At 34.6% G+C, this 11,490-nt stretch overlaps 1 protein-coding gene across 2 annotated transcripts in view; it reads left to right on the top strand.

Annotated features, from left to right (window-relative positions):
- Positions 1-11,166, top strand: part of BTBD3 (BTB domain containing 3) — a 43,827-nt gene extending 32,661 nt beyond the window's left edge. The window contains exons 2-5 of one of the 2 annotated variants that reach the window (XM_044660719.1): positions 2,869-3,127; positions 3,615-3,705; positions 4,322-4,440; positions 10,134-11,166. In XM_044660719.1, coding sequence (XP_044516654.1) covers positions 2,985-3,127; positions 3,615-3,705; positions 4,322-4,440; positions 10,134-11,166 — 1,386 coding nt within the window. In that variant the 5' untranslated portion in view covers positions 2,869-2,984. Of the gene's footprint in view, positions 1-2,810; positions 3,128-3,614; positions 3,706-4,321; positions 4,441-10,133 lie in introns of those variants that run through there. The other variant, XM_044660718.1, reaches the window with a different exon arrangement.
- Positions 11,167-11,490: the final 324 nt, after the last annotated feature.

Consider the following 11,490-nt stretch of genomic DNA (forward strand, 5'->3'; position numbering starts at 1 on the left):
CATTTAGAGATTATATTTGGTCCATGAAACCTGGCTTCTTGGTAGAGTTGGATGGATTGATCACAAGAATGTTCCTGCTTATATGAAAGTAGGCAACATGGCTCAGAAACCAAACCTGGAATTAGATGAACAGACCAAGTAGCTGAAAGGAAGAAGAAATTGAAAGCAATATCAGAAATAGGAATACGATTAAAACCACAAACTCTCAGCAAGATGCCAGAAGAACATCTGGCAAGAGACAAAACTGAAGGTTTTACCAGCCTAAAGCTGAAGAAATTCATTGCTTAGTATCCAGAGGGATCAGGTTAATCAAAGAATATGAGCTAAGCTTGTCACGTTTAGAGGCAGAAGAGTCACTAGCATTTTTTAATTCTGGCCACCTGTTGTTTAATTGAATTTACCTGATGAACTCCTAATGGGCTTTTGAGGATTGTGAACAGAGTATAGGGAAAAAGGAAGTGAACTAGCAAAAATGATTAAGGAATGGTCAGATAAGTAGGAAGAGAACCAGGAAAAAAACATATCACAGAAGCCAAAAGAAAAGAAACTATCCAGATGGTAGAGATTGTGAATAGGAGTCCTGATCAGATTAAATAATTGAAGTCAATAGATATGTTAAAAGTTAGGAGTTTAGAAATAGTGGTTTCTAAAGCATTGCAGGATTAAGCAAGTGAATGTTGATGGAATGGAAGGAAGAGATGACATTAGTTAGACTTCTGTTTCTGGAAATCTGACAGTAAATGAGAGATATAAGACATAGGAATGGATTCCAGAATCAGAAAGGGAGGGGATGTGTGTGTGTGTGTGTGTGTGTGTGTGTGTGTGTGTGTGCAGAAGGAACTTCAGAACTATTTGGGCAAGTCACAAGAAAAATTGTGAAGATGAAAGAGAATGATTAATGGATTGACGTTTTGAAAGAAATGGCAAGTTACAGAATCGAGGGTACAAATAGATGATTGGTTTTGTGAAGGAAGAGAACCCATCTAATTCTTTGGAAGAAGAAGGAAAACGAAGAGGATGAATAAAGATATAGATAGGTTTTAGTGTGAATTTAAGGGAATTGAAGGAATTTATGGTGTATAAAGTCTCTTTTTTTTGTATGTTCTCTATTAGGTTATTTATAAGTATGGTATAAGAAGGAACAAGGGAGTAGAGAAGTATGACAATGAGATACATGGAGATAGAAAATGGCTTATGCTTTGAATAAGCCAGTGAGGAAGCAATCAAAATAAATATGAGGATAAGATTAAATTACCCTCCTCATCAGCTCCTCTTTATAAATTAGCATGTTAAGAATATAGAACAGGTGCTTTGACTGTAATACTCTGTACTCTTTTTTTTGTTCTTGCTGTGACCAGAAATAAATGTTGAACTTATATGTCACTCAGTCGCTCCTATTTCTATGACTTAAAGCAGGGAAAACTTGCTTGTGTCATTAAAAACAATCAGCAGAACACAATGCTTTAAATGGGCTTCATATCAGTTTGATATTAAAAGCTTCTGGTTAATTTGCTTTAAACTTAGACAAAGCTAAATGAGACTATCAGCTCTGTTAAATTTCACATTTCTGAACCCAGTAAATAATGCCAACTTGTGTATCTTTAGTGAATTACAGCTTTTAAACACCAGTGTAAACTGCTTCATATGAGCCTTGTTTGTACATCTAGAAGTTGTTTTTGTTGTTGTTTTTTTGTGGTTGTTTTTTAACTTCAATGTAATCTGTCTCATGAATTATTGGCACATCTAAAAGGTTTTGTTTGTTATTGGATTTAGTTTGATTTTTTTTTTTGGATGTAGTAAAACCAGGTCTCTATAAGTATATCTAATTAAATGTGTTGAGATTTGAGATTCCTATCAACAATCATTATTGTAGCTAGAAACACAGTAAGTTAAAACTAAATGTATGATCTCATCTCTTGTTTTGTACTATAATATAACTTACATCAAAAGAGACTATTAAAAGATGTTCTTGCAATAAATGTGTTTAATATGGTTTTGCTATTAATCCTTTTAAGCTTTTAGGCTTGAGGATTCTGTTGAAATAATCAGAATTAAATGCTGCCTGGAAGATTATTCTGGTAGAAGTAAAAGGAGAAAATGTCCTTTGTTAATTGGTACTATTTGTTTTTCCCTGAAAAAATTGTCTGCTTATAGAGGGAGGGGAAAAAAAAACATACTATAAAGGCATAAACTCACTTCTTGCATTTTAAATATGCTCTGTATGTAGTTTCTTTTTTGAATGCACAGTGAGCAAGAAAAAGGAACTGCTGTCCCTTTAATATAGGAGCTATGCACATTACAATAGGTGTCACTGTGTTTCTTGGTCCAATCATTGTCGGTGACTTCAGCTATTGGCTTAAAGCACTGACTGTCTGACTCCATCTGCAGGGCTGTAATACCTACTCTCCTCCGATCCATTCAACACACAACTTCAGCCAGCTGAACAGACTCGCACTGCTACAGCAAGCACATTTTGCTAACCTAATTCAGAAAACAAGTGCTACAGCTCTATGTATATCGTCTTTGCACAGTGTAACATTTTCAGGTGATCTGGGAAACTGAGAAAGGCTCTTAGAAGCAAATAAAAGAATCAAGAATCATAATGGAGATATATTTAACAAATCAAGTACTGGATCAAACTTAAAGCCAGTTTCTTATTCATCATAGTGAAAAGGTCACCTTGCCTCACTGGAAGAGAAGCAAAATATCAGCTTTGTTGGTTTCTTTTAAATTCTTGGCATCCATTCTGTTTTTCTTAACGATCTTACTTATGTAGGCTCTCTGGCTACACAGACAGATATACTGTCCTCATGGTAGATGACAAGGGAAAGAACATGAAATGTCTCACCTTTTTTTTGATGCTTCCAGAGACTGTCAAGAACAGGTCCAAGAAAAGCTCCAAGAAGGCAAATACCAGCAACAGCAGCAAGTTGCCACCAGTTTGCTATGAAATCATTACTTTGAAGACCAAAAAAAAGAAGAAGATGGCTGCTGATATTTTTCCCCGTAAGAAGCCAGCCAACTCCAGTACAACCACTGTCCAGCAGTACCACCAGCAGAATCTCAATAACAATAATACTATCCCAGCCCCTAATTGGCAGGGGCTTTATCCCACAATCAGAGAAAGGTAAGTACACAGACTGTTCTATTTACTTTAGAAGTTTATATTCATTTGAAGTTTTCACTTTTGCACATCCTGCAACTTGTTTTTAACTCAAATGTGTATTTCCCATCTTACTCAGAAGCTTTGTTGGTAATGGAAAAGTGTCTCATATCTTTTCCAAATAGTACAGCTGTTTTCCTCCAAGATAAAAATGTTTTTGCAAGCTGTAATATTTAACTTGTGTAGTTGTGCCCATGAGACATGCATAGTTAAATTCTTAGATAATGGGAACTCATTATAAAAAGCTTGGATGAGTTTTTTGCTTTAGTTCACAAATGTTCTTAGTGATTACAAGCATGGTTATATATTTTAGAATCTTTGTTGATTGGTTTTTACCTTGAAGTAACTGAAATATTACTTGGTTTTTTAATATCTGTGGCCAGTGGGAGTGTGGACCGGGTGTGTAAAAAATGCTGGATGCTGTGAATTAATGAACTGCCTCTGTTTGTAGAAATGCGGTGATGTTCAACAATGATTTGATGGCAGATGTTCATTTTGTGGTTGGGCCACCAGGTGGGACACAGCGGTTGCCAGGACACAAAGTAAGCAACAGCTGCATTATCAGTTTAGACTTGGGAATAACAAAGAAGAAACTTTTAACTATTAGACTGGAACTTAAGATGAACAGATTGCCTTTGACAGGCACTGCATGGTTGGTTGTGTCTTAGGCTTATTTATTAGAGGACTGGGAAGTAGCATATCAGGGAGGGAACTACTTCTAGGAGGTATTTTGGCTGTTTATACATTTTTATTTGCCCTCATTCATCCATTTCTATAACCCTCACAGATATACACACACTCTTGAAGTTCCAGTCATGATAAAATCTGTTGTGACTGGAAGTTGCTATGACAGGCTGGCAAAGTAGTGTGTGTTTACCACTCTGAGAGTTGGTTTGTTAGATAAGTTTTTTTTTTTGTGGGTGCCAGATTAGCAGTCATTTTAAAACATTTGGGCAACTAGTAACTTACAGGCTATTTTTACATGTAGGAATTAGATTACTACTGTAAGATTTTAATGTTTTTGCTTTTTCAGATGAACTGGTGTTGGTGCTATGTAGCCTTTAAAACTGATTGTTCATAGTATCTCTCCTGGGTAGCTTTTTTTGTTAAAAGTGCCTTCAATTTAAAGCATGAAATAAGATTTCCCTTTCTCCACAGTATGTTTTAGCTGTTGGGAGCTCTGTATTCCATGCAATGTTTTATGGAGAACTTGCTGAGGACAAAGATGAAATCCGTATACCAGATGTCGAACCTGCTGCTTTTCTCGCTATGCTGAAGTAAGCATCATTTATGTGTTGGAAAAGAATTATTCATGCTGTATGGTTACTCTTCTAGTGACACACTTAAAATGTGAGTTAGATTTTAACATTAACAGAAGCATAAATAAAATAAGAATTTGTTTTTTGACCTTTACATTTATTAAAACCCCAAAGGACTGCACACAATTACATTTAAAAGCATATGGTACAGTACAAACTATTTAATTGAAAATTTTGTCATGTGGATTTTGGACATGTGGCTTTGATTTGATTTTTAACTCAGTATCCATAAAGGAATAGATCTGACTAACTTAAGCATTAATTTATAATTTTTTTTCTTTAATGGAAGGAATACTGAACTAAAAGTGAGAAAGATCTGAGTTCTGGTCCTGCAAGTGTTACTAATTAATATATGATTTTTGAGTAAATCATTCAATCTTTCTGGACCTTTTTGTCTCCAGCTGTAAAATGAGAAGTTTGAAAAGGGTGATTTTTGAGGATTCTAAAATTAAATGATTTTTTAAAGATAGTACGAAAAGTTTTTTAAACAGGCATTACTTAAGATATTTAATGAATTTAAAGCAGTAACTGAAAGCTACAACATTATTTATCATCATTTCCATCTTTCATATGCTGACTGCTTTTTAACCACCTTATTCTCAATGATTCTAAAAGACTAGTGCCCATACATAATGCATGATTATTTTTAAAACTATGCTTGTATTTTAAACTCACTTCCTTAGGAGAGAGTATAAGAAATTTCATTGTTTATTAAGAATTAGAGTTTGATCATACCCCTTAAGATCTAGAACTTGAACTACCTTTTGAAATACATTGAAAATTCATTTTATATTATTGTTGCTTTTATTCCATCCTATTCTTTCAGCAGTATGGAGAACTTCTGGAATAGTAATTCCCTCCACCAATGAATATCAGCAGCTTATCTGTAACTCATAGTCTTGGGCTTAATGACATGACAGTAGTTACATATTTAATATATGTCAGAGGCTAGAGTTGAACCTAGGTCTTTCTGACTCTGAGGTTCCAAGAAAGATCAGGTATTTTCAAAATGTGGAAATTATGATATAGAAATGAAGCTTTCCTCCCCTTGTTTATTAAAGTCATTTGCCTTGTAATGAGCACTAGTATCCAGAATTATGTGAACATTAAACAGTTAAAAATAATCAGCCTATGCAGCATGATACTAATGCTATATAATATAATGCTATAGTTCTCAATTACTGCCTTTTAATCCATTAGTCATCCTAAATAATACTTGTCAAATATCTTTTCTTAACCTTTAGCATGCCATGATATAGTAAACAGCTAAAGATAAAATACTGCTGCAGGGATTTCAGTTCACTGGAATCAAAAGTATATATACAAAGCATACATTTGAACAACTATTCTCTGATTTATTATACAACTAACCCACCACATTCCATAATAATTCCATGAATGGCCAAAAATAAATGTTACATTTTATATGCTATCTACTGAAAAAGTATTTTTGATATCTTAAAATTTGTGCTTAAAAGTATATAGTTCTTCATTTCAGCTATGGTTTGAAATCCTGCTAAATTTTGGAAGTTGATCAGTGCTGCTGAATTTAACTTTAACATTAGTGTACAGTGATATTAGACACATAGGAGAATATATAACTTCAAAATATAATAAAGCAGCCATCTCTTTATTCCCTTTGTAGTCTCTGTAGATGGGTGGCTCACGTGTGTGTGTGGGGCGGGGGGGAGAATTTCACCTTCAGATTTTTTCTGCAGTGAAGTTCCAGTCTCTTATGTTTGACATTGGCTTTTATTACTGAAGAAAATAATAGTATGTCATTAATTCAGCATTATGACTTAACTGCAGAGTTAAGTAACGCATTTGAATCAGTATATATCTTCAGCACTTAGGAAATATGATGTGGAAAACCAAAGACAAAGGGAATATTTTGAATATGACTTATGTAACTCAAAATTGTATATAAAATCACAAATTTTGCTTTTTCTTTAAAAAGTCCTAGTAATCATTTGTGATTCAAGATTAAGTTTCTTATAAGTATTTTAACACTTAAGGGAGTTTTTATTTATAGTTTTTTAATGAGCATATGCAGTTTTCCATCAAATTGTAAACTATGGGCTTATGCTCTATACTACTATACTAGTAGGGTTGATAAGCATTCTGTTAAAGTCAAGGGAAATGGAGACCAGAAGATAATTGCTATTCTCTAACTTTGTAGTCAGTTGGATATCATAGCTGTTATCAGATTGGGAGGCTTGGTGGTGCTACCAAGGAGGTATTAGTAGGTACTGACTGTTGTACATTATGAGGATATCAGCATTTCCTCATCTTTCTATTGAAAGGGAAAGAGGGGAAAGAATAGGCATCTATAAGTGCCTACTATGTTCCATAAATTTGCTTTACAAATATCTCAGTTGATCCTCACAACAACCTTACGAGGTAGGTGCTATTATTATCCCTTTTTCATAGTTGAAGAAACAGTTTAAGTGACTTGCCTAGGGTCATATAACTAAAATGGTAAGAAATTGGATTTGCACTCAAGTCATCCTCATTCTAGGCTCAGTGCTCTATCCACTGTACCACCTAGCTACCTTCACTTGATATTGAACCATCAGTAACTTAATGGTCAGTTTTCTATTTGTCATGTATAGCAAATGTTGTTTATTGGACAAGTTAGTCTAAAGACTCAATCTCTGATAATAAATGATCAGTATTATGTTTTTGATTTTGTAACTTCACTTAACTACCATTCCTGTTTCTTTGTACTGTCTCATTGAGAGTGGATCTAATTACTTCTTGAGTTATAATTTTTTACAAGATTGAATAATAATAAAACCAAAGAAAACTTCCATAAATGCACTGCTTTCAGCTAAGAGGTTCCCAAAGCAGGCAGCTAAATTATCTCCTAATAATTGAACCAGTTTATTTGAGTATCTTGATTTATCAGTGTAGCTTTGTAGCCATATACATTTCCGAATGACTTAAGAACTCCAGGCAAACTAAAAGGGAGAGACTGAAAAATGTAATGTCTATTACTTAGTATGATATTTTGTTTTGAAAGTGAGAAACAGTGCCCTGAACAGTAGAAGAGAATTAAGTAAGCACAGCAGTCAGCAGTTTTTGGAAATAATTTGTTGAATGTTCTGTTATATTAAATATAAGAGGCCCATAATAGGTTCTAAGTCTGATATATTATTTCTAAAGTATTCTTTAGGTCACTCTCTGGTTCTGGACTCAGAGGAACTGCCTTTGCTGCTTGCTACCTGTGTGATCTTGGACAAGTTACTTAACTTCCCCTATCCCTCAGTTTCCAGACTTGTAAAATAAGGGGGTTGGACTTCATGGTTGATTTCCATTCTGCCTCTCATGTACCTTCCAGGTCTATATCTATGATTCTGCGATCCTGAAACTATGATCCTAAGCTCTTGAAGGGGCTTGTTTCTAGAAATGGCAATAGAAGCTTCACAGTATCATAGAAATATGTGCAAAACTTAAATTTGCTTATCTTCACTTTTTCCAATTATCATAATTAAAAACATAAAGTTTGTAAATCATAAAATAATAAACATTTTTAATGTTGGAAAGAATATATTTACATAAATGTACTTATGTAATTATTCTAGCAACTTAAGGAAACTTCATCCAAATTGATATCTTTGGATAAGTGCCAGTTTTGGTTGAATAAAGATTATTTTTCATCATTCACTGGTCCTGCAGCTATCCAAATGGGTTTCTGTATAAAAATCACAGCTTTTTGGAAAAATCTAAGTTTTTGTTTTTTTAAAATTAGAATGTGTACATAGATATGCCTCCTTCTAAATGGGAAAAATTTGTTTCCTTTCACTTTTAATTAAGTATACAAAACACTCATTTATAATGAAACATTTTCACACACACATAATAAAACAACCAAAATTCTCTGATAAAATATAGTAAATGTTCACCTTTGTATAACATATGAGCATATAAAGAAAGTACTTTATATAGCATACAAAATACTTTATATGTATTATCTAATTTTTATCATAAACCCTATTTTTTCAAGGTAAGTAGGGCAAAGATATGTTACATATGAGAATTATAGGATGTCAAATGGAAGAAATCTCAGAGATCATCTGGATAATTCTGTATTTGATCAAAAATCCCATGTGAAATATGATATATTCCACAAATGGCCTTTCAGCCTTGGCTGGACATCTTCCATTAAGAGACAGCCCTCTACTTCCTAAAGTAATTCATTCTACTATGTTGAATGGATTTCTGTTTTGTAATTTTTAAAACATTTTTCCATGTGATCCTAAATTCGTCTCAGGACTTTCCATTAATTATTCTTGTTTCTATCCTCTTGGGTAAGCAGTACTATTGTAAGGCCTTTTTTTCACATTTTTTCCTGTATAATACTTGGAATATAACCATCTTGTCCATCCTTGGAATACAGCAATCTGTATTCCAACTTTTTTCTAAACCAACTTTATTTAGCTGATTCTTATACTGCATAATGTCAAAATTCTCTCTCCTGGGCATCTTTCCCTTATTTTTTTCGATGTAGTCACCCTTATCAATATCTTCTCCCAAACTAGGTATCTCCACACTAACTGTAGTACACCAGATGCAACATACCTAGTAGAGTACTCATTCTACCAAGCACAGAGATTGTTCATTTTTGTCTCTCTGCCATTTCCAACATGGTATTATTTTATCTCTGATGCTGATAGCCACTTAGAAAAACCTTATGTAGTAATTAAGAAATTTCTCATGATTTTGTAGTCAAAGATTTCTCCCTAAAATAATTCTAAGAACTTTTCTCTTCATCCATCATAAAATATGTTGTATACAAGCCTTTTTTGTAAAATGAGAAGATTCTGAAGGAAACAAATGTGTTCAATAAACACAGAATTATTACCTTTCTCATATTTCAGCAACCATTTATTCATGATGTCTGTTTGGTCTCTGAATCATATTAGACTAATTCTTTGATAGAGGGTGATTCAAAAGACCTGACAGGCCCATTAAAAGCATCTTTTTAAGGCAAATTGTTTATTTTACCTTTTTATCCAATTATCATTTTCTTAAATTTTAGTTACTACTGAATGGCTCATTTCCATTTTGTAGAGTCTCCTGTTTAATAAGCTCTCCTTATTTACAATATATATTAATGTTATAAAGAGATCCCTTTTTGTTAAAATCAGTGCTTGTTATCCAAAATAATTTTTAAAAAAATATTTCTATTATGCTAGCCAATTTTGGGTAGTCCTTCCATGGAAATGAAGTTTTCCTTACACTAGGACAATACTCAGAATATTTATGCTTTGTTTTCATTCATGTTTATGGGATTTCTTTTTTTTTTTTACATTTGAATTTTTCTTTTACTTTTTTTTGGTTACCAGTTGAACATTGGCATTTTATTATTAATTTTTCTGCTTGTCTCCTGCCATCTATCACTGAAAGTAACCTTACTTTCTGAAAGATGGTCCAAGATTGAAAGAAACCTTAGATATTTAACACATGCTCTAGGGTTTTTTGGGTTCTATATTCATCTACATCAGTAAGAATAAACTAACATACCTAGGTGTATACATTGCCTAAATCTATGTGATTGATATGTTAGTCACACACTTTGCATATTGTAGCATTTTCTGGTGCTAGTTGGGTTTCTGAAGTCCCATTTACACATGTGTGTTTTATTTTAGATACATCTATTGCGATGAAATTGACTTGGCTGCTGACACAGTGCTGGCCACCCTCTATGCTGCCAAAAAGTACATCGTCCCTCACCTTGCCCGTGCCTGCGTCAACTTCCTGGAGACCAGTCTGAGTGCAAAGAATGCTTGTGTGCTGCTCTCCCAGAGCTGCCTCTTTGAAGAACCTGACCTGACCCAGCGTTGCTGGGAGGTGATCGATGCCCAAGCTGAGCTAGCGCTTAAGTCTGAGGGATTCTGTGATATTGATTTCCAAACATTAGAGAGTATACTCCGCAGGGAGACTCTAAATGCCAAAGAAATTGTTGTTTTCGAGGCTGCTCTCAATTGGGCCGAAGTTGAGTGTCAGCGCCAGGATCTGTCACTGAGCATTGAAAACAAACGGAAGGTCCTTGGAAAGGCGCTATACTTGATCCGAATTCCCACCATGGCCCTTGATGACTTTGCAAATGGCGCTGCCCAGTCTGGAGTTTTGACTCTGAATGAAACCAACGACATCTTTCTTTGGTACACAGCAGCCAAAAAGCCTGAGCTAGAGTTTGTGAGCAATGCCCGTAAGGGCCTTGTTCCACAGCGCTGCCACCGCTTCCAGTCATGTGCCTATCGAAGCAACCAGTGGCGATACCGGGGTCGGTGTGACAGCATTCAGTTTGCTGTGGACAAAAGGGTTTTCATTGCTGGCTTTGGCCTCTATGGCTCCAGCTGTGGCTCAGCAGAATACAGTGCCAAGATTGAACTCAAACGCCAGGGCGTCATTCTAGGACAGAACTTAAGCAAGTATTTCTCAGATGGATCTAGCAACACTTTCCCAGTGTGGTTTGAGTATCCGGTGCAGATTGAGCCAGACACCTTTTACACAGCCAGTGTGATTTTGGATGGCAATGAATTGAGTTACTTTGGACAGGAAGGAATGACAGAGGTTCAGTGTGGCAAGGTGACTGTCCAATTTCAGTGTTCTTCAGACAGTACTAATGGCACTGGTGTACAGGGAGGACAAATTCCTGAACTTATATTTTATGCTTAAAAAATTATTTCCAATATAAAATGTGAGCTGTGAAGTACGTATCTGGTTCAGACATGTTGATGCTTTGCTTATCTGCAGATAGGTGAACCGTACAGGTAATTTGTAATTAATAATGCTGTGGGCAGTTCTCATTACTTTTTAGCCTAAAATGCAGCTTTCTATTCATAACTAGATGCTCAAAAGAGCCAAATTCTGATTAAGGCTATGTTATTTTAAAAGTTGCGTCTATATACTAAGAAAACTTGTGTATATTTTCTTTATTAGTTTTGTCAAATTAATGACATTTCTTATAATTGTCTTAAATTTCCCTTTGGTTTTTATTTT

Source organism: Gracilinanus agilis, chromosome 2 (genome assembly GCF_016433145.1).
Source record: "Gracilinanus agilis isolate LMUSP501 chromosome 2, AgileGrace, whole genome shotgun sequence".
Lineage (NCBI taxonomy): Eukaryota > Metazoa > Chordata > Mammalia > Didelphimorphia > Didelphidae > Gracilinanus > Gracilinanus agilis.